The following is a 22,977-nucleotide window of genomic DNA, read 5'->3' as shown; positions in this document are numbered from 1 at the left end:
GTCAAGAGAGACTGGTCAGTAGTGCAGCCCTAGAGGAGCTTGCAGGAGCTCTGCCTCACACAGGGGAGAAGGTATAGGAATGTTGCTTTCTTCCTACAGCACATCTAAGTTCCTCTGGAATTAGAGAAGAGTCTTCTCTTCTCGCCCATGTATCCAGCCCCAGGTTCTGGGAGGATGGTTTCCTAGAGGGAGGGGCTGAAGCTGGTCACATCTCAGGTCTCCACATTTCTGAGCAGCAGGGCAGCTACCCATGTTGATGTCCTGGACACCGTGGAGGTCCCAGGGCTGGAACACAGATAGCCTCGGTAGCTTTAAAACCGCAGGCCTGGAAACCCACAGATGCTCCTCTTTCTCAGGAGTTGTGTTGTTCAGTGGAGCCACAACGCTATGCATCCCGCTGCCCCCTGCCCCATTCCTTTTCCATCCGTCAGCTGGTCCTGAGCTGGTGGCTTCCCTGGGCCTGCCTGCTCTCTGTTCCTCTCAATTCCATCCCCCCAGGTTCCCTCACCTCCACAGTCCCAGGCTCCAGAGCTCACAGGAAACTCCAGGAAAGCTGCAGCAGCCTCTTGGGAGCTGAGTTGGTTCTGGGTTAGTTTTCTCCTTGATTTCAGGTGAAGAAGGCGGCAAGAATGGTTCCCAGCCCTGACCTGGAGACCGTTTTGCTATAGACTATGTGAAGAGCTCCATGGCTCAGGTTCTTTAAAACACAAAAGTCTCCCCTTCACAAAAGCATCATGAAATAAGGAGATGGACTATGGTTCCTCTACAGCTGAGAACCACAAAGGTTAGTCAGCCACACCTCTGAATGGCTTGGGTTGTGGATGTGGGGATGCCTGAAGAACCCAACCCAGTGTTTCTCGGCAGCTCAGAGCAGCCCAGAGTGAGTTTCTTTGGCTTAGACACATCTGTTTTTGTGGGGAAGAACAGGTTTGTCTGGGCTCGGGGAAAACCAGAAGACAAAAGGAGGGCCTCAGAAATGTCACAACTCCAAGGATCTCTCTGAGCCCAGGAAAAGTCACAGTGTTTGATCTCTACCCTCCCCCACCTGCTGCTGTTCACCTCACAACACGTGTCAGAAAATTTATGTTGAACTAGAGAGGACCAGAACTATGAGAAAAATATCAAAATGAGTTTTGTGCATGAGGATGGTTTCTACAACTGCTTGATAACGGAGGCTGTATCACCTCTTTACCTCATTTGGATTTCCTTAAAATCCATTCGGCTTTGGCCACCAGTTTTAGGATGGCTGATGGAGGCTCTAGGTTAAACAGGTTATTTTTTTATTTTTTATTTTTTACTTCACTACAGCATGTGGGACCTTAGTTTCCTGACCAGGGATTGAACTCTTCCCCTTGAATCGGCAGCACAGAGTCCTAACCTCCGGACCTCCAGGGAAGTCCCAGACAGGTTAATATTGTGCTACCCATCCAGGAGGAGACATGAGTTGAAATACATCAGCTTTTGGACATTATCTCAGATCAGACATATAAGCAGACAGGCATGATGTTTAGGCAGTGGAGTGAGAGCTGGTCAGGTCAATGTCCAGAAGTCAGTGGGGAGGCATAAGCTCAGCAAGAGCAGGGGCTGCAGCTGCCTTATCCAATCACACAGCCACAGCCCCCAGCCCGTGGGGTGGGAAGGCTTGCCGCATGCTGGCGGACTGAGTGGAAAGAGGGGGGGTCCACTAGCAGCTGGAGCAGGACGGCCATCAGCCCCTGGCCCATGGGCGTGGGAAGGCTCACCGCACACTGGCGGACTGAGTGGAAGGAGGGGGGTCCACTAGCAGTTGGAGCAGGACGGCCCCCGGCCCCCAGCCCCCAGCCCGTGGGGTGGGAGGGCTCACCACACACTGGTGGACTGAGTGGAAGGAGAGGGGTCCATTAGCAGCTGGAGCAGGACAGCCCCCAGCTAGTTTCTAGGAGGAACCCCAGCCCGCCCAGCTCGTTATAGCAAGTTCCCCGTGGAATCGTTCAGACTGGGGGCATGGGCTCAGCTTGTCTCTGCGTCCAGAGCCTTGTCCTAGACGTGGGTTCTGGCTGGTGGCCGCACTTCCCAGAAGTCTGTTGGGCTTCTCTGTTGCCTGGAAATGAGGCTGGAAGGAGGGAGGGGTGGGAGGACCTGGTAACCTCAGCAGTGCTGGCAATCACTTTGGACTATTTGGGCTCCTGAAGGCACCTGTGAGTGAGAGGCAGAGCCAGCTGTCGCCTTGATCTGGGGTCGTGGCAGCAGCACCCCAACTGGCCAAGCCTCGCTTCTGCCACTTGCCTGCTGCTCCTTGCAGATTCCACTCTCTCTGGATGGCCAGGGAGCACAGCCTGGAGTGTGGGGCCCCACTCTTCCCCCTGAGCTCAGTCCCTCTTTATTTTTTTTCAGTCCCTCTTTAAAATCCACCAGAGCTTGAATCACCTTCAAAGTCCAAGTCAGGTGACCGTTACAGATCCCCAAGTTGAGATTAGTCTCTGATCTCAAGGTTTCTTGGAGAGAGCCCAGGGGAGCCTGATGCAGCCAGGCGAGTCTGGAGCAATCTGGGGGAAAGGGCCCAGAAGGCAGCAGAGCAAGACACGCACAGCCTCCCTCTCCACTGCTGTGTCTCATCTCCCTTCTTCTGCTTCTGTCTGTCTCCAACAGGACAAACTCGCTTTGGGACCACAGTGGCCCACCTTGGTCACTGGAGAGCCTGGAACCCAGGTCATCTAAGATGAGATGCCACCAAGGAACCTAGGACGAGAGGGAAGAGCTAGGTGCCCTGGGATTGGAGCTCAAGAAACGGGGACTTACAGGGACTTCTTTGGTGGCCCAGGGGCTAAGACTCTGAGCTCCCAATGCAGGGGCCCAGGTTTGATCCTGGGTCAGGGAACTAGATCCCACATGGCTACAACTAAGAGTTAACAAGCCGCAACTAAAGATCCTGCATGGTGCAAGCAAGACCTGGCACAGCCAAAAATAAATAAGTAAAAGTAAATATTTAAGAAGAAGAGATTCATGGCTGAGAGAGGGGACTTCCATTTGGACTGGACACATATATCTTAATTCCCCATTTAAACCTCAGTTACACAGGGAAAGAGAAATCTCAGGTATGGGATATACAAGTCATCTTGTTTCTCTCTCAGAAGTGACCCCAATCTCCCCACAGAGAGCAGTGGGGAGATCATCTCTGTCTAGACGTGATCCTGGTTCTGGCTGCTCACTTCCAGGCTTGGGGACCTGCTCCAGGGCAGCCCAAGGTAAGCTGTTGCCAGGTTGGTCTCCTGAGCTCGCCAGTTGGAGGCTGCTTATGCTGCCCATGGAGGAGCCTGCCTCCACCCTCAGGACCGTTCACAACAGGATGTATCCTAAGTATCAAACCCTGGGGTTGGTCCAGAGAACGCTGCCCCTGAAGATGAGGGACTTGGCTGAGAGAGCCTTAGAAGTGGTACCACTCTCAGCCCTGGGCGCTCAGCTCACAGGATGCTCTCTCTCCTGCTTCTCATACCTGTTCTCTCCTAGGTCTTGTCTGACTCTCTCAAGCAGGCTTTAGGGCTTATTTCTCATCCTGGCCCTTAGGTCCTGAGGGCCAGGCCAACCACAGGGGGCGGGCAAGGGGCTGGCTCACTCTCTCCTGGTCCAGACGCAGGCGGATTCCAGCCAGGAAGAGGGTTCACCTTCTGGAACCCAGCTCAGCTTTAAGTGATACAGCGCAGACACCTGGGCTTTAGTTTAATGATCAGATTCCAGGGTGGGCTCTCTCGGAAGTCAGTTAACAGTCGAGGAGATGGGAAGAGTGCGCAGACTTCCTCATGGCTCTGGTAAACTGGCCAGACATTTCAGCCTACATTCACTTCATCCTCCTGACTGCCTGAGACCCAGACACCAGGTAACGTCCTGCCTTACCCGCTCCCGCATCCTTCCACCCCACCCTGACCACAGGTGCCAAATGAAGGGGCGAGGCAGAGAGCGGTCCGGTGGGAAGGCAGAGCCAGAGCGAGGGTTCAGGTCTTCCGCATCTCTGCAGTCGGGGCTCGCTCATTTCTAGGCAAGTTCAGCCCAGGCCATGTCTCCCCCTGCACCCCTCCCCGCCCCCCGCCCTGGCACCAGTGGGGTGCAGTTTGAGAGCTAGGCCCTCAGCTCAGGGGGTGTATCCGGCTGCCGACAGGGGTGAGACACGTGGAAGGCCTCCAAGGCCAGCAGTGACTTGTTGATGCGGCTGATGGTAGGGTAGGGAGTGAGGTCCACCTTGAACCTGGGGCAGAGAAACATCCATCTAAGCCGAGGTCTGCAGGGCACAGCCTGTGGGCAGCAGGCGGGCAGGGCTGGATGAAGCCCCTGGGGCGGGCCGGCGCAGCCATAGGAAGGCGGCCCTGCCGGCTGGGGGCTCCATTCACAAGGGAGCTCTCTGCGGAGGGGGAGGCCTCCTGCAGTGCCGTGTTTCTCGCTGTTCCCACTCCATGGGAACAGGCTGCCATGGCAGTCTCCATGAACTATATGTGTAAGGCTGGTGCTGGGCTCTCATATACAGATGATCTCCTGGCCTTTTCATGACCTTCTTGAGGGGAGGGAATGTGTCTACACATTCTTGCTGCTGCTGCTGCTAAGTTGCTTCAGTCGTGTCCGACTCTGTGCGACCCCATAGACAGCAGCCCTCTGGGCTCCCCTGTCCCTGGGATTCTCCAGGCAAGAATACTGGGGTGGGTTGCCATTTCCTTCTCCAATGCCTGCATGCATGCTAAGTCACTTCAGTTGTGTCCGACTCCGCAACCCCATGGACAGCAGCCCACCAGGCTCCTCTGTCCACGGGATTCTCTAGGCAAGAGTTCTGGAGCGGGTTGCCATTTCCTTCTCCAACACATTCTTGTTAAGTGTTTCCATAACTGTAACAGTCCCTGGCGTGAGAAATGGCAACCCGCTCTGGTATTCTTGCCTGGAGAATCCTATGGACAGAGGAGCCTGGCGGGATGGGGTCCCAAAGAGTCAGGCACAGCTGAGCAACTGAGCACACGCGCGTGCACATGCACGTGCGCACACACACATACACACACACACACACACACACACACACACACAGCAGTGCTCAGCACGATGCCTTCCACAGAGAGGTTCTATCTGGGCTTTCCTGAAGGGCTGATGGGAGGAAAGCAGAGCTCACTGCTGGGCACAGACACACCGCACGGGGGAGAGCAGGCTCTCAGAGGGTCTCCTTCAGGGGTGTCCACCTGGCGAGGCACCCCCTCCTGGGAGCAGGGACTGCGAGGTATCCCCTGGGCTGTGGTGGGCATGGCAACGGTGTTACGCCAGCTTCTTCTGGCCGTCTCCTACGGGCCACAGTGGCTGCTGTGGCCTAGCATGGGGTGGGGGGGTACCTTGGCCAGTCGGGAAGAGTCTGCATGAGATGTCACCTCAGTAGATGAAGTCAGGGCCTGACAGTAGGAGGAAGCTGGGTGTTTTGAGGGGAGCGGCAGGAGGAGGAGAAAGGGTGCTGTGGCATGCTCTTACCTGTCAGCATTTGCCACCTGAGGCACTAAGCACAGGTCAGCCATGGACACCTGCAAAGAGGGTCAGGGGGCGCTTTCATCAGGGGGCGCACCCCAGACTCACGCCGGTTCCTGTACCGGGGTGCTGGCCTCTGATGCTGCAATCTGCCTCTGGCTCTTCTACCCACCCCAAGGCCGCCCTCCCCCTGCCTGTCTCCCGTGGGCCCGGGCGGGGTCTGTCCCTGGGGTAGAAGCACTTCTCCCGGCTAAGCTCCAGCTGCCCTGACAACCAGCTCTGTGGGTAGCCAGAGAAGGCCTGCCTGCCTCAGTGGACAGTAATGTCCTCGTTAAAACCCACCAGCACGCAGGGAGGGCGCCCAGCAGGGATGGGATGCCTCTGGGTGCGGGTTGCGGGGTGGCGCTCAGGAACCAGAATTAGCACAGGGCCAGGGCCTCAGCCTGTATGAGCCGAGGGCGCCTGAACCCTAGAATCCTGTCACTGGAAGGGAATGGAGGAATTGTCTAGTCTAATTCCTCTTGTGACGGCTGGACCGCCTCTGCATTTCAGAGACGGGGTCTTCGACTTGAATACCTCAAGGAACTAGAAACTCACTTCCTCTTGAGGCAGCCGACCAAGGGGACCTGAGGAGCGCCCCATGAGCCAACTTCTGCTTAACACAGAGGGTGCCCTCCCCCACACCCACCACAGCTGCCTCCTCGGGAAGCTCTGGAGACCGAGCCTGCCCCGGGCTGGAGGGAGGCGGCTGAGTCTTAGGGGGAGAAGGTGGCAGCCTGAGGCGGCCCGGGGAGGGGCTTACCTCGTCCCCCACACAGAACCTCCCCGCTGTGCTCTGCAGGGTCTGCTCCAGAGCTGTGGGGAGGCAACACGGCGACTCTCACTCTGGGCACGGAAAGGGGAGGTCAGCCTTTCTGGGCTTTGGCATCCATAGCTATGACACGGGCAACTGTCTTGAGTAGCAAGGCTGGAGTGTGTGCTGGAGGGAATGCAGCCATCGGGCCTGGAGACGGTGACGGGGTGTGGGGTGCCTGCCCTCGGCCAGCGCAGCTATGGTTCCCTCCCCTGAGAGGACAAGACCTGCCTCTGGCCAAGGCAGCGGGTCTCAAGCTGAGGGGCGGGCGCTTCGCGGGCCTTGGCTTCCTGCCCGCAGTGGGCAGTGGAGCCAGTGGAGCTGGGACTCCTATCTCCCAAAGGCCTCGGGCGTGAGGGTCCCAGAAGTACCAGGGGTTCGGATCAGGTTTGGTTGCTGCCCAACCCACTGCCCCCTCGGCCCTGCCCATCCATGCCACCACTGTCAAGGCCAAAGGGCCTGGGAGGTTGCTGTAGATGCCCGGGGCCCCAAGTGTGAGGGCCGTTTCTCTGAGAGGTCACCAGGGGGCAGCTCACAGGAGCAGGGACTCACCATTAAAGCCAGAAGTGATGGCCTGCTGGGCCCAGGTCAGCTGGTTCTCCTGTCCCACCTGCTTCAGGACAGACAGGTTCTGTGTGGCCCAAGGAAAAATCAGAGGTGAGCTCTGGGAGCCAGGCTGAGCCCACCCACTCCACCAAGGCCCCTCCGGCAAGCCCAGTTCCCACGCGGTCTTTGACCGTACACCTGTCCTACCCTGGACCCTGCGAGCTCCTTCCTCCCATCTGGGCCCCAGGTTGGAAGGGAGGTGACAATCTTGGAGGCCACCTTCTCAGGCTGCCCCAGAGTCCCCGGTAGTCCGGAAGCCCGTGACTCCAGCAGAGACATGGAAGGTGGGGGGATGCAACCCAAGGCCTCTCTCCCTTGCATCCAGTGCTTCTCTATGACATGGTCCCTTGTGAAGAGGGGGTGTGGAGACGGTACGGGGCAGGATGGGGTGGGAGGCACACAGGACTAGCTTTCAGGAGATCCGGGTGTCTGTCTGCTCTAACCTCCTTTGTTAAAAAAAATAAAAAGCAACAAGGGGCACAGGTGCACAGTCTGGGGTCTGTCACACTGAGAGTGACTCTGCAAAGTCACTCCACCTTTCTGGGCTATTTTCTTTTTTTTTTTGGATCCTTGAGACTGTACAGCCCATGGAATTTTCCAGGCCAGAATACTGGAGCGGGTAGCCTTTCCCTTCTCCAGGGGATCTTCCCAACCCAGGGATCGAACCCAGGTCTTCTGCATTGCAGGCAGATGCTTTACCAGCTGAGCCACAAGGGAAGCCCTGGGCTATTTTCTTATTTGCAAAGTCACTCCACCTTTCTCGGCTATTTTCTTTTTTGCAAAGTCAAGAGTTAGCACAGATGAATTTTTTTAAAAACAGATGAACTCTTTTAACACTTTTCTGTTCTACCAGTGAAAATTAAAAAAAAAAAAAATCTGAGGCGAATCCCAGTCTATGACAGAGAACAGGTGAAAGGGAGGCTGCTGTGGGCCTAGGCAGGACCTGGGTGGCTCACCTCTCCCTGCCTCCTGGCCCCTTCCCACCTCGGAGGGAGGTGGTGCCTCTGGAGGTGTCCTTGGAAACCTGGGGGTCCCCGGGGGATGGGTATTTTCTGGCTGCCCTCCTCCCTCTGCCCCACAATCCAGGGCAAGTCCCTGAGGGTCCCCTCTGTCCTTCTGCCCCCAGCCCCCGCCCACTGATGAGCTGGGTGCTGCCGGGTGGGCTCACAGGAGGGGAGGGAGGGAGCGCACACACAGGCGCCGCACCTGCAGGGGCTGGATGCCGCTGGCGATGAGATCGGACACCATGCGCACTTGGGCCCTCTTCTTCGGGTCCTGAGGCAGGAGTCGCGGCGTGGGCCGGGTCTCCTCCAGATACTCGATGATGGCCAGCTGTGCAGAGGGGAGCAGTGAGACAGGGACCAGAGGGGACGGCCGATTCCTCCTCCTCCACTTCCAACACTGCACTACGTCGCTCAGTCGCGTCTGACTCTTCGCGACCCCATGGACTGCAGCCCACCAGGCTCCTCTGTCTGCAGGATCCTCCAGGCAGGAATACTGGAGTGGGTTGCCATGCCCTTCTCCAGGGGATCTTCCCGACCCAGGGATGGAACCCAGGTTTCTTACATCTCCTGCATTGGCAGGTGGGTTCTTTACCACTAGTGCCACCTGGGGAAGCCCAAATCACCACCCCACCTTTTTTACCCTTCTTACCATCCTCCCCTCGAGCCCCGTGAAGCCAAGAGGCTCCCCGGGAGGATGAGCTCATTTTGGATCCTTGTCCTGCTGAGCTTGGGCTCCCCCCATGCTTAAGACTCTCCTCACTTCCCAAAGCAAGCGGGCAACCTCCCTTGCGTCCCTCCTAAGAGCTGGGCGTCTTGGGTAGACACAGGCAAGGAAGGGCTGTGAGGTCCTCTTGTCCAGGACCCCATACTCATGCGGGGTCTCCCGAAGCTTCCACTTACGGACTGGCTGATGGTGATTCCATCAATCTTCAGGGCTGGCACCTGCTTCATGGGATTCAGGGCCTGAAATTCTTCAGAGAACTGTGGAGACAAGGCTCTGGTGGACTGGGAGGCCTGGCCTGAGACGGCTAAAGCAGAAAGGAGCAAGCAGGAAGCCCCCAGCCTACTGCCCACTTGCACCCCCCTCCCTGGGGAAGGCCCTGGCTCCAAGGCTCTGGATGACACCAGGGGGAATCCGTGCAGAATCCTGAAGCCCAGTGGCCGCTGAGACACAGGCTTTGTCCCAGTGGCCTGGCTGTGTGCTTGTCCCTGCACCTCGTATGTGGCCACCAAGGCGCCTCCGCAGGGTTCACCATCTGCCCTGCTGGAGTCGTGCTGCGGTATGGCTCCTGGAACCTGGGCCTCCCCATGGCCCCGGCGCTGCTGCACAGCCTGCCGCCCTGTCCCATGAGGGAGAGCCAGCAGCCTCCTCTGGCTGGGGGGACTACAGGGCGCAAGACTACAGGGTTCATCTCTCACGGGCAGAAGTCTGCATCCCCTGCTGGGCCCCTGTCCGAGGCCTCTGCCTCCTACATAGTGGCCTGGGGGCAGCCTCCTTACCTGCTGGCCCCCATCCTTTGTGAGGTTGACGGCTACTGTCTCATAGTCGATGTTTTTCAAGGCCAGAGCTAGGAGAGCCGGGAGATGGCAGTCAGGTGACCGCCTCCAACCACATTCCCCGGGGTGACCAGAGAGATGGAGTCTTCTTTCTCTGCGCCACTGGGGGAAGTTCTGGGCCCTGCTTCCCATCTCCCTTGAGCAGCACCTGCTCTCCTATCCCAGGGCCCTGACGCTCTGCCTTTCTTCTTCCTGGGCTCACTGTATCCCCAGGGGAGCCTTGTGCCCCCACGCCACGGGCTCCTGGAGGACAGCAGGGAAGTGTCCCCGTCATCTCTGCCCCACGCAGGGCCTCAGGCAGCGGTGAGCGGGGCTGATGTGTTGGAGACACGCACTCATCCCCCGGGCCAAGGCCACCTGAGGGCTGAGGGAAGGTGCTCAGTGACCAGGCAGGGCCCACATCGACCGATGACACTCTGGTTCTGTTTAGAGAGGAAGCCCTTTCTAATTCATTCTCTCTGTTCTCCGGGTTGCTGACTGCAGAGTCCAAGCAGGGCGCCGGGACTCTCCGGTGGTCTCATCACTGCATAGCTGGGACTCCCAGTGGCTGGATTTCCTCTTCTCCTCCTTTGATGTTTCCCCACCCCCCACCACCCCTCCCAGCAAAGTGAGGGTAAAACAGTCAACCTCAGTGGAGGAGACTGCAAGTGTGCACACTTGTGCATTAAAATACGGTGATGGCCGGCATCAGGCGAAGGAATGAGGGGAGGAGGCTGAGACATGTCACAGTCTGCAGAGCCTGGAGGACGCTGGGCTCTGTGGTCAGCTCCACCCTGGAGGCTGAGCCTGGTTGGGGCCAAGGTACACCAGCCCCGCAGACAGCGCCCACGCTGCCGTCTGGCCCAGCCAGGGCGGAGGCTGTGGGCCGGGGGAGGGTGTCTTCTTCGAGGAACGTGTCCTCCGGCAGCCCAGTGCTCTTGCTCACCAAATCTAGCAAATACCAGGGGCCTGTGGGAAGAGGTGGTCATGGAGGATGGCTTCGCAGTCAGGACCAGGCTCCTGGCAGCAGGCTGCCGGGGTTCAAACACCATCACATTCACCTGTTAGCCCCGTGGCCTTGGGCAGGTAACTTCATGAGCCTCTGTGCCCGTTTCCCCAGCTGATGGGCAGCTCAGGGTAGGAAAGAACATGGACTCTGGAGCCAGACTAGCTGGGTCAAATTCCAGCTCCGCCCCTTACTAGTTACGTGACCTTGGGCAAGTCCCCTTGGGCAACCTCCCTGTGCCCCAGTTTTCCCACCGGTACAATGGTGACACCAATAATACCTCCCTCCTAGGGTTGTTCAGGTTTAAATGGAGTCATGGGCACAAAAGCACTCAGCCCCATTCTCTCTCAGCAAGAGCCTGTGACTCTGAGCTTGGCCAAGGGCTGAGTGAAGCTGAGGGAGAGAAGGGTCAGATGAGGACTGAACCAGAAGGGCCGCAGTTTCTCCTTCCCTGAGGCCTCTGGGCTTGACACTGGCCAGTGTCTGTTTAATTTGCCAGATCAAATAAGATAAGAAGTGAGGAATGCCAGCTGTTCCCTGCCAGTTACCAAGGACCTCTGAGTTCTCTGAGGTTGCCTGAAGCATGGTTACTACGGGGCTTTGGAGAGCAGTGTGGGAGAGGTGGCGGGTCTAAGAGGAAAAACAGCCCCTTCCTTCCTCTTGTTGGCTTTCCAAGGTGGACATGTCTTCAAGGCTGAGGGCTCCAGGAGATCTGCTGGGGGTGGTACCCTGAAAAGCTGGTACCCAGCTTTTCACCCAGGCTTCCCTCTACCCCATCCCACGCCACCCCACCCCACCCCGGCTCTCAGTGGAGGCGCAGCTCTTACCAATTCGAACTCTCCATGAGCAGGAGCTTCGGAAATAGGAATACAGGATGGGCTGAGGAGAGAGAACAAGGAGGCACGTTAACCCATGCTTGGTGGGTTCTCAGCCCCAGAAATCCACTGGAGGGGAGGCAACTCCCAGCCAGGAGGCTCCCAGCAAGCCGGGCCTCCTTCCTTTGGCCTAGCATCGGGAAAATTCAGCCCAGACTTAGAGCTATCTGGGATAAAGGCCTTGGGGGTCCTGTGGTGACTCCAACTATGCTGTCATGCGTCCCTGAGGACCCAGGGACTCCCCACAGGGGAAGCCAGTCTGCAAATGCTTTCCTTACCTTGCTCGATTCAGCCATGCTGCTGTGGTGACCCCTGGCCTCCCAGGGAACATCCACTCATAGAGCTGCAGGGCAGGGGGAGTAACCCTAAAGGGGTGGATCCTACTACCAGCCAATGGGAAGCTGGGCTAAACAGGCATCGGGGAACTTTGAGTCTGGTCAGAAAGGGCCTCTTGAACTTGTGGGAAGCCTATTCTGCTTCTGGTGGAGCCGGGCAGACAGGAGGCGTAGTTTTGAAGCAGTATTTGATGCGGTGCAGTGGGCTGGGAGCTGGCAGACCTGGGGGCTGGTCCCAGCGCAGGAACTAGCTCTGCGTGACTGGGCACAGAGCCCCGCCTTCTCTAGTCTTCAGCTCCCTCATCTGTGAAACGAAGGGTTGCCCTAAAATGATAGCTTGATACCTTCCAACAGTGGCAGAGAGATCGGGAAATCTAATTTTCTGAGCTTTGGTGCCCATCTCTTTCAACATTCCACCTACCAGTCCTCCATGCTCTCAAGTGATCTCATTAAAACAGCTAGGGACTATGCCCATTGACTCCAAAGCTGAGGTCACAAGCCAGCAGTCCACAGTGTTCTGTTTGGTCTATACTGTATTTAAAAACCTTTCAATTAGTTGGTAACGTTAAAAATCACATTGTTTTATATATAAATCCTGTTGCCTGTTTTTCCTTAAAAAAAAAAACAAGTCTGGGGATACTGGACTGTTTTCTTTCTGAGTAGCAACACCGAACAGAGACAATTAATAACCCCCTTTAGAGAAGGCATGCCCTCTCAGATCTGCCATGGCCCTGTTCCTCATTGTTGTTGATTTGAAGCCCCTGAAGGCAATAGCATGTGAGACATCGCCTCTAAACTTTCGGGGACTCAAAGTTAGTTTCTCTGGTGCTTCCAGGTACCCAGCATTCCAAAGCAGAACCCAGGACAGAAATGGCAACCCACTCCAGTGTTCTTGCCTGGAGAATCCCAGGGATGGGGAAGCCTGGTGGGATGCCGTCTATGGGGTCGCACAGAGTCGGACACGACTGAAGCAACTTAGCAGCAGCAGCAGCAGCACTCATGAATCTTCCAGCAGACACATATGTAGCCTTATGGATGAGGGAGAACTCAACAGAATTTCTCAGATTACCCCTGTCTACCATCTCTCTATAGACACTTCACCCAAGTTTCTTCCTGCTTCTGCATGCGCCAGGTCACCAACCTGCTTGCTACTGAGAGAATCATTTCCTAGGCAGGTCAATAAGAAGTCTAGGGGTCCCCAAGGAGAGAGGGGTCTGGAATTCTCAAGGAGGAAGAATGGACAAGCTTTTTTTTCCCTCTACATTCCTTATCATTATATAACAATGTATCCTGCCTGAGGACAGTCTCTGGATTAAACCTTCTGGCTAATCCTGTTATCTTAAAATGTAAATTATGGGAGTTCAGTTCAGTCACTCAGTCGTGTCCAACTCTTTGCGACCCCATGAATTGCAGCAGGCTACACCTCCCTGTCCATCACCAATTCCCGGAGTTCACTCAAACTCATGTCCATTGAGTTGGTGATGCCATCCAGCCATCTCATCCTCTGTCGTCCCCTTTTCCTCCTGCCCCCAATCCCTCCCAGCATCAGAGTCTTTTCCAATGAGGCAACTCTTCGCATGAGGTGGCCAAAGTACTGGAGTTTCAGCTTTAGCATCATTCCTTCCAAAGAACACCCAGAACTGATCTCCTTTAGAATGGACTGGTTGGATCTCCTTGTAGTCCAAGGGACTCTCAAGAGTCTTCTCCAACACCACAGGTCAAAAGCATCAATTCTTTGGTGCTCAGCTTTCTTCACAGTCCAACTCTCACATCCATACATGACTATGGGAAAATTATGGGAGTAGGTCTGGTCTTTACAAGCATTATATAACAATAACATATCCTGCCTGAGGACAGTCTCTGGATTAAACCTTCTGGCTAATCCTGAAGGGTGGCGGTAAGGAGATACCCCTCGTCTACGGTAAGGAGCAGCGGCTGTGCTTTGCTGGAGCAGCTGTGAAGAGATACCCCACGCCCAAGGTAAAAGAAACCCAAGTAAGATGCTAGGTGTTGCAAGAGGGCATCAGAGGGCAGACACACTGAAACCATACTCACAGAAAACTAGTCAATCTAATCACACTAGGACCACAGCCTTATCTAACTCAATGAAACCAAGCCATGCCTGCGAGGCAACCCAAAACAGGTGGGTCATGGTGGAGAGGTCTGACAGAATGTGGTCCACTGGAGAAGGAAATGGCAAACCACCTCAGTATTCTTGCCTTGAGAACCCCATGAACAGTATGAAAAGGCAAAATGATAGGATACTGAAAGAGGAACTCCCCAGGTCAGTAGGTGCCCAACACGCTACTGGAGATCAGTGGAGAAATAACTGCAGAAAGAATGAAGGGATGGAGCCAAAGCAAAAACAATACCCAGCTGTGGATGTGACTGGTAATAGAAGCAAGGTCTGATGCTGTAAAGAGCAATATTGCATAGGAACCTGGAATGTCAGGTCCATGAATCAAGGCAAATTGGAAGTGGTCAAACAAGAGATGGCAAGGGTGAATGTCGACATTCTAGGAATCAGTGAACTAAAATGGACTGGAATGGGTGAATTTAACTCAGATGACCATTATATCTACTACTGCGGGCAGGAATCCCTTAGAAGAAATGGAGTAGCCATCATGGTCAACAAAAGAGTCCGAAATGCAGTACTTGGATGCAATCTCAAAAACGACAGAATGATCTCTGTTCGTCTCCAAGGCAAACCATTCAATATCACAGTTATCCCAGTCTATGCCCCAACCAGTAATGCTGAAGAAGCTGAAGCTGAACGGTTCTATGAAGACCTACAAGACCTTTTAGAACTAACACCCAAAAAAGATGTCCTTTCATTATAGGGGACTGGAATGCAAAAGTAGGAAGTCCAGAAACACCTGGAGTAACAGGCAAATTTGGCCTTGGAATGCGGAATGAAGCAGGGCAAAGACTAATAGAGTTTTGCCAAGAAAATGCACTGGTCATAGCAAACACCCTCTTCCAACAACACAAGAGAAGACCCTACACATGGACATCACCGGATGGTCAACACCGAAATCAGATTGATTATATTCTTTGCAGCCAAAGATGGAGAAGCTCTATACAGTCAACAAAAACGAGACCAGGAGCTGACTGTGGCTCAGATCATGAACTTCTTGTTGCCAAATTCAGACTTAAATTGAAGAAAGTAGGGAAAACCGCTAGACCATTCAGGTATGACCTAAATCAAATCCCTTATGATTATACAGTGGAAGTGAGAAATAGATTTAAGGGCCTAGATCTGATAGAGTGCCTGATGAACTATGGAATGAGGTTCGTGACATTGTACAGGAGACAGGGATCAAGACCATCCCCATAGAAAAGAAATGCAAAAAAGCAAAATGGCTGTCTGAGGAGGCCTTACAAATAGCTGTGAAAAGAAGTGAAGTGAAAAGCAAAGGAGAAAAGGAAAGATATAAGCATCTGAATGCAGAGTTCCAGAGAATAGCAAGAAGATACAAGAAAGCCTTCCTCAGTGATCAGTGCAAAGAAATAGAGGAAAAGAACAGAATGGGAAAGACTAGAGATCTCTTCAATAAAATTAGAGATACCAAGGGAACATTTAATGAAAAGATGGGCTCGATAAAGGACAGAAATGGTATGGACCTAACAGAAGCAGAAGATATTAAGAAGAGGTGGCAAGAATACACAGAAGAACTGTACACAAAAGATCTTCACGACCCAGATAATCATGATGGTGTGATCACCAATCTAGAGCCAGACATCCTGGAATGTGAAGTCAAGTGAGCCTTAGAAAGCATCACTACGAACAAAGCTAGTGGAGGTGATGGAATTCCAGTTGAGCTATTTCAAATCCTGAAAGATGATGCTGTGAAAGTGCTGCACTCAATATGCCAGCAAATTTGGAAAACTCAGCAGGGGCCACAGGACTGGAAAAGGTCAGTTTTCATTCCAATCCCAAAGAAAGGCAATGCCAAAGAATGCTCAAACTACCGCACAATTGCACTCATCTCACATGCTAGTAAAGTAATGCTTAACATTCTCCAAGCCAGGCTTCAGCAATACGTGAACTGTGAACTTCCTGATGTTCAAGCTGGTTTTAGAAAAGGCAGAGGAACCAGAGATCAAATTGCCAACATCTGCTGGATCATGGAAACAGCAAGAGAGTTCCTGAAAAACATCTATTTCTGCTTTATTGACTATGGCAAAGCCTTTGACTGTGTGGATCACAATAAACTGTGGAAAATTCTGAAAGAGATGGGAATACCAGACCAACTGACCTGCCTCTTGAGAAATTTGTATGCAGGTCAGGAAGCAACAGTTAGAACTGGACAGGGAACAACAGACTGGTTCCAAATAGGAAAAGGAATACGTCAAGGCTGTATATTGTCACCCTGCTTATTTCACTTCTATGCAGAGTACATCATGAGAAACGCTGGGCTGGAAGAAGCACAGGCTGGAATCAAGATTGCTGGGAGAAATATCAGTCACCTCAGATATGCAGATGACACCACCCTTATGGCAGAAAGTGAAGAGGAATTCAAAAGCCTCTTGATGAAAGTGAAAGAGGAGAGTGAAAAAGTTGGCTTAAAGCTCAACATTCAGAAAACAAAGATCATGGCATCCGGTCCCATCACTTCATGGGAAATAGATGGGGAAACAGTGGAAACAGTGTCATTTTTTGGGGCTCCAAAATCACTGCAGATGGTAATTGCAGCCATGAAATTAAAAGATGCTTACTCCTTGGAAGAAAAGTTATCACCAACCTAGATAGTATATTCAAAAGCAGAGACATTACATTACTAAGGTCTGTCTAGTCAAGGCTATGGTTTTTCCAGTGGTCATGTATGGATGCGAGAGTTGGACTGTGAAGAAGGCTGAGTGCCAAAGAATTGATGCTTTTGAACTGTGGTGTTGGAGAAGACTCTTGAGAGTCCCTTGGACTGCAAGGAGATCCAACCAGTCCATTCTGAAGGACATCAGCGCTGGGATTTCTTTGGAAGGAATGATGCTTAAGCTGAAACTCCAGTGCTTTGGCCACCTCATGCAAAGAGTTGACTCATTGGAAAAGACTCTGATGCTGGGAGGGACTGGGGGCAGGAGGAGAAGGGGATGACAGAGGATGAGATGGCTGTGTGGTATCACCGACTCGATGGATGTGAGTCTGAGTGAACTCCAGGAGTTGGTGATGGACAGGGGGGTCTGGCGTGCTGTGATTCATGGGGTCGCAAAGAGTCGGACTCGACTGAGCGACTGAACTGAACTGAATCCTGTTATCTTAAAATGTAAATTATGGCAGTAGGTCTGGTCTTTACAACCTCCAGACATTCTTTGGATTCACTGGAAAGTATATAACTCCATTGCTAACACTAGCAAGCAGGTACTCTTTCTACCCCCTTCTGATGTCTATGTCAGAAGCTTTCGCTATCTCCTTTATACTTTAATAAAACTTTATTACACAAAAGCTCTGAGTGATCAAGCCTTGTCTCTGGCCCCGGATTGAATTCTTCTCCTCTGGAGGCCATGAATCCCAGAGTCTTTGCGTGGTTCAGCAACAACCTTTCACCTTGGGGGTTCGTCTGGGTTCTTCAGGACAAGGTAAGGATGCTTGGAGCTCTAGTTCTCTGTTCTCCTAGCGAACACATTTTCTGCTGTACTTTACTAACTCTACAGTGTGCCTGCGTGAATGAATGAAACTCACTGCATGAAGCAAGTGAGGAGCCCTGCTCTGCAGTTCCATGGTGACCTCATACGGCTTACAGCAGAAACCTGTCAGGGGATTATACCGACCTGCCAATGCCAAGAGGCACCCAATGTCTCCTTCTGTAACCGACCAGAAATGGGCAAAGCATGTGGACTGAACTCTTTCTTGGTCAAACTTTTTAGTCTTTTTGACAATTTCATAACTCCTTGGAAATTAGAAGTACCTACCTAATCTGTCGCTTCATAGACTTTCAAGGGACTTGTGATCTCTGCTGTTACTGTGTATTGTTACTTAGATCCCAAACTTGGATTGGTAGTTAGGAAGCGCCTAGCTTCACTAGGAATCGAAAGTTCGAAAGTTAGATGGAGCTCTAGCTACAAGAGCATCTCTGAGGTTAAAGGTTACTCAGATTGGAACTACAATGGGTTTTTTTTCCTTTGGTAACGCTGGGTCTTAGTGGACCAGAAGAGGCTCTTATACTGGTGTGGTGACGCTTAGGAGGCTCTTATACTGGTGTGGTGACACTTGGAAGGAACATCTCAGTTTTATGTTCGTATTGGTCTTACTGTGGTCAGGAATATACTCAGGGTCGTGCACAGGCACTCAGGTGACGAACGGTGCCCCCAGCGGTCTTAGCCTGGGGGGCATTCCGGAAGGTTACTCTGATTGCACCCCGGGCAGCATCAGAGGTGATGATGAAGAGCTGGACGTCAGTTAGGGATGCCATCAGGTCTACCCCTGGTGCATCCCCACCCCATCTCAGTGGTAGAACCGGGAGGGACGAGTACGGCGCCTGTGTCGGTAACGGACAGATTAAGTCCGACCAGGAAAGAAAAGTTTTGGTGTAAAATCTGTCTACAGCCCCATCTAGGGCAAGGAGGGACGCCTCCGGTTGAAAGATGGTGCTGGTCGCTTTTTTCTCTCTTACAGATGGGAGCTAGCAATTCCAGCCTCACTCCTTTGAACTGTATCCTGAAAAACTGGGATAGATTTGATCCCCAGGGCTTAAAGAAGACACACCTGGTCTTCCTATGTCATACTGCATGGCCACGGTATCCATTGGAGGATGGCGAACGGTGGCCGGTGGAGGGTCTCGAAAGTGTAATACAGTTTTACCATTAGACCGGTTCTGTAGAAAACAAGGGAAATGGGTAGAAGTAACATATGTGTTGCCCCTTTTTCTATGCGAAATATGCCAGACTTGTGTCCTAAGGGTATACATTTGGGCGTGACTCCTTCAGCTCCCTCCTGTCCTACTTTTTAGATGAGATGGAGGACAGGAGACAAAGAGATAAAGAAAAGCAGGTTTCTCCAATATATTCCTGGGATCATATGTGCAGAGCAGCCAGAGAGACTGAGGAACAGCCACACAAGCTGTTGCCTCTTCATGAAGCACCCGCCAGGAGAAATAATCAGTCTATGAGAGTTAATAAGCCTTTTTCTTATCAAGAAATACAAAGAATCAAGGAGGATCTGGGAGACTATTTAGAGGACCCAGAAAAATATATTAGAGTGTTACTCTGCTTTATGACCTTACTCGGAAGGATGATGTATATCTTGGGACAAACACTGACTCCCAACTCAAAAACTCATTGGAGAGTATATAACTCTGTTGCTAACACTAGCAAGCGGGTACTCTTTCTACCCTCTTCTGATGTCTATGTCAGAAGCTTTCGCTATCTCCTTTATACTTTAATAAAACTTTATTACACAAAAGCTCTGAGCGATCAAGCCTCGTCTCTGGCCCTGGATTGAATTCTCCGGAGGCCAAGAATCCCAGCGTCTTTGTGTGGTTCAGCAACAACCTTTCACTACCTGACCCTGCTTTCCTCATCCTCAAACTACCAACTCCACTTTCCATGCGGGTAAGGACACAAGTGGGAATCCAGTTTTCCGAAATTAGTTCCTGAGCTTGAGAGTTCCAGTCTGTCCTGAAGGAAACTTTCATGGGCAAAGTGAAGATAGTTCTGGTACAAAGGACAAGTGATAGGCAGCAGGCATCCTTGGAGGAAGAGTTTGGTGGCCACAATTAGATGTACCCTGCTCCAGGGTGCCTCCCTTTCCTTACCTGGTTAGGCTGGAGGGGGCCCTCGGGCCGAGGCAGCAACTGCTGAAACAGAATGGAATCTCTAGAGAGCCGCAAACAGTAGCTTAGAATCTCTGAAGAAACACCTTACCTAGTTACTAAATGTTATACCTTTGACCTGTGCTAAGGATGAGCACAGAACCACTGTAAATGCCATTAAGCCCTCACGTTTCCTACGTGAGGGCCACCAGCAGATATAACCAAGGGGGGTTTCTGATCTCTCTCTTACCAGTGATACCTGCATAAACCATTCCATGTTCCTTTTAGCATTTGTAGAGCTAAATTTTAAAAGTTAAAAGAGTGAAGTCGCTCAGTCATGTCTGCCTGTTTGCAACCCCATGGACTGTGTAGCCCACCAGGCTCCTCAGACCATGGGATTTTCCAGGCAAGAATACTGGAGTGGATTGCCATTATATTCCACCTGATGTTCCTGCCATCTTCCTTTGAGCTACAATCGCTGTTCTCACTCTTTAATAAAGAGATTGATATAGCGGATTGGGGACAGGCCTGGAAAATGCAAATTAAAACCGGTAAGGTCCCCAACTGATTGTTATGATCACAAGTGCCACCACCTCCCCTTGGCAATCTCCCAAAATGCAAACAACCCTGGAAGGCCATTTGCTAACTGTTAAGACCCATTTGCTGTTAGACCCGATGTTGAAGCTGAAATTCCAATACTTTGGCCACCTGATGCGAAGATCTGACTCCTTGGAAAAGACCCTGATGCTGGGAAAGTGAAGGCAGGAGGAGGAGGGGACGACAGAGGATGAGATGGTTGGATAGCATCATCGACTCAATGGACATGAGTTTGAGTAAACTCCGGGAGTTGGTGATGGACAGGGAGGCCTGGCGTGCTGCAGTCCGTGGGGTCGCAAAGAGTCGGACACGACTGAGCGACTGAACTGAACTGGAGACCTGTAGGGCTGACCCCCGGGAAAAAGTACGAAGGCCAGTGTACAGAACAGGGAGACGAGAGACGGCGCTAGGAAGCCCCAGCCGGTCGAGCTGGGGGCTGGCGAGACTAGCACGGAGGGTAAGACTGAAACAACCCGCGCAACCTCAAGTTCCGTGCCTCGGGCCCAATCCCCGCTCCTACCCTCGAACACTGTTCAACGCGCAGGCGCAGAGCCGAGTCTGAGCGGCGCACGGCCTGCTGGGAGTCTTTGTGGGAGCTGTGGGCGGGGCCGAGCGGTCACCTTTGACCCCGACCCCAGGGTCGCCTCAGTGTTTCTAAGCAGCGGCCTTTCGCCTCGGATACGCGACACAGACCTTCCCCACTTGCATCTCGCGCTGCGGGCGGCCCCTCCTTCCAGGTCAGGAAACTTCGCGCCTGCGACTCTCCGACTCGGTGACGATTCGGGCCCAGTTGGACCCCAAAACGTCAGAACTTCGGTTTTGGTCTGGGTGGAAGTGAGGGGCCGGCCCCCAACACGTCAGAACTCCGTCTCGGTAAAAGCGAAGGGCCGGACCCAACACGTCAGGACTTCGGTTTGGGTCTCGGTAAAAGTGAGGGGCCGGGCCCAACACGTCAGGACTTGGGTTTCGGTCCCGGTAAAAGCGAGGGGCCGGCTGAGCATGCGCTCCAAGGTCTCGGGTAGCTCTGCCCGCCTCGCCGCCACGCCCCCAGCCCCGGCGCCGCTGGGAGCCGCAGCTCCCTGAGCCCGCCTTCTCTCCGGGCCGGCACCGCCCGGGCGTCATGCTGTGCGCCACTAGCCGCCTCCTAGCGGCCCGGGCGGCGAGCGCCCTCCCCGCCCACCCCAGAGGCCGGGGCCCGGCGCCGCGGAGCCGGCGCAGGGAACTACATTTCCCAGGGCACCCCGAGCTGCCCCCTGGTGACTTATTGGCGGGGCGCTTTGCGGGACCCAGCGTGTCTACGGGCCGGAGGGCCATCCTAAGGAGGGGAAGAATGCCGCCGGCCGCGGGCGGAGGCCTGGCGGGATCCGAACTGCGCCCCCGGAGGGGCCGATGCGGGTCCCAGGCGGCTCGGGCCGCGGGCCGGGACGTGGCCACGGAGACGGCTACAGCGCGGAGCCCCAAACGGCCTGCTCCTCCGAGCTCGCGGCGCTTCGAGGCGGCCGGCCGGTGGGCCCTCCTGGCCCTGGTGACGCTGACGTCCTTCGCCACCCGCTTCCACCGCCTGGACCAGCCGCCGCACATCTGGTGAGTGCTGGGAGGGCCTGGGCGGGCACCGTGGCCACGCGGAAGGAGGGGCGCGCCTTCTCATTGGCCCGGGGTCGCGGAGGGGCGGGATTCACAGTGGGAGGGGCGGGGCCCGCTGGAGGGTGGGGATACAGGTTGCTGGTGGTGGCCTCTGGCACCCTCGGGAGAAGGAATAGATTTTTGCTTTGGTGGGTGGCAGTGGGATTCCTCAGTATGTGAGGAAGGAGTCTTCCTGTCTTGCAGATTATGCTGCAGTGCCTCACGTGGCTTTTAAAGATGCTCTGAACTTTCCCGGGAGAATTGGAAATCCTCAGTATAGAATTTCCTAAGCACGAGTTCCTAATCTGCAGGGTGTCCGCGCCTCAGAGGGCGGGATGGTGGGGGGTGGGAATGTTCCTAACTGGTTCCTAACAGGTTCTAAGAATCTGAACAACTTGTGTGTCCATGGGTGATAACAAGGGTCCCACCTGGCTATCTCTCCTCCATCCTGTGAGGATAGACATATTTTCTTAAAGATTTTGTTGAACTGGGTTGCAGGAGTCAAATTCATTTAAAAAACTTCAAGAGTCTCCCGCTGGAAGGAGGAAGAGCTTTATATGATCTGAAAATGGTTAATGTGTTTGGCCAAAAAGTGATACTGTTTTCTCTGCATCACTGAGGAGAAAGTTAGTGTAGAGGTTGGTAGAAATGGAACTCCTTGACTAAAAAGCACGCTAACAGATTATCAGGTTACTCCACTTGGAAACTAAGGAATTAGCTTGTTATTATTTCATGAGTGCTGACGGAAGATACGAGACTCCTAGGTCAGAGTCAAAAGACTTACTACCCATGGCAGAGGAAGCAGGATGAATGTGGGCAAGTTGGATTCAATTTCTCATGGCCGGAAAACCCCACATGGTGGCGCCATGGGCTCAGATGGATGACTGCACACACAGTGGGTTGCCTTGCATCTAAGGAACAACAAATCCAAGGTATTTACTGTTTTATAGCAAGCAATAAGCAAGCATGCTTTTTGTCCTAGAGAGAGACGTTATCTCATTTCTCAAGGCTGCTGGGTGCAAACACAACTTTGGGAAATGGTTCAGGTAAAATGTAATCAAGGCCCTGGATTCTGGGCATATCCAGCGAGATATGTGGAAGTACAAGAGAGCCATGGAGGACTGTCTTTCCCAACATGCTCACCGCTTGATTTTAAGCTGTCTTGGCTTCTAGCAAATCTTCATATGAATGTGAAGCTCCATTGGCTACTCTGGGTAGCCTGACTCACAGAGGCATAGACCAAGTCTGTTTAATTTATCTTATACAAGACTTGATTAAGGCTGCTGTCACTAGGACTCAAAGCAGCAGGGTGAGGCCAACCTGTAATATTA

At 53.3% G+C, this 22,977-nt stretch overlaps 2 protein-coding genes across 6 annotated transcripts in view; one reads left to right on the top strand and one right to left on the bottom strand.

The window, feature by feature from the left end:
• Nucleotides 1-1,154: 1,154 nt before the first annotated feature.
• On the bottom strand, nucleotides 1,155-21,031 carry GSTZ1 (glutathione S-transferase zeta 1). 2 transcript variants are annotated; one of them, XM_052647399.1, is made up of 9 exons: nucleotides 20,717-21,029; nucleotides 11,296-11,347; nucleotides 9,427-9,494; nucleotides 8,827-8,907; nucleotides 8,129-8,254; nucleotides 6,869-6,947; nucleotides 6,266-6,318; nucleotides 5,470-5,519; nucleotides 1,155-4,219 (listed from the first exon to the last, which is right to left on the bottom strand). In XM_052647399.1, exons 1-9 carry the CDS (start codon nucleotides 20,729-20,731, stop codon nucleotides 4,093-4,095), a joined length of 651 nt encoding a protein of 216 aa, XP_052503359.1. In that variant the 5' UTR covers nucleotides 20,732-21,029; the 3' UTR covers nucleotides 1,155-4,092. The 2 variants fall into 2 exon arrangements, with proteins under 2 accessions (XP_052503359.1, XP_052503360.1); XM_052647400.1 differs by lacking the exon at nucleotides 1,155-4,219 and adding an exon at nucleotides 4,957-5,393 and having other exon boundaries at nucleotides 20,717-21,031.
• Nucleotides 20,674-22,977, top strand: part of POMT2 (protein O-mannosyltransferase 2) — a 42,634-nt gene continuing 40,330 nt past the window's right edge. For all 4 annotated transcript variants that reach the window (XM_052647398.1, XM_052647396.1, XM_052647397.1 and 1 more), the window contains exon 1: nucleotides 20,674-21,607. In XM_052647398.1, the coding sequence (XP_052503358.1) occupies nucleotides 21,144-21,607 (464 nt within the window). In that variant the 5' untranslated portion in view covers nucleotides 20,674-21,143. The remainder of the gene's footprint in view (nucleotides 21,608-22,977) is intronic.

Source organism: Budorcas taxicolor, chromosome 10 (assembly GCF_023091745.1).
Source record: "Budorcas taxicolor isolate Tak-1 chromosome 10, Takin1.1, whole genome shotgun sequence".
In the NCBI taxonomy this organism is placed as follows: domain Eukaryota; kingdom Metazoa; phylum Chordata; class Mammalia; order Artiodactyla; family Bovidae; genus Budorcas; species Budorcas taxicolor.
Note: the sequence above shows the minus strand (reverse complement) of the source record. Positions and strands in the feature narration are given on the sequence as shown.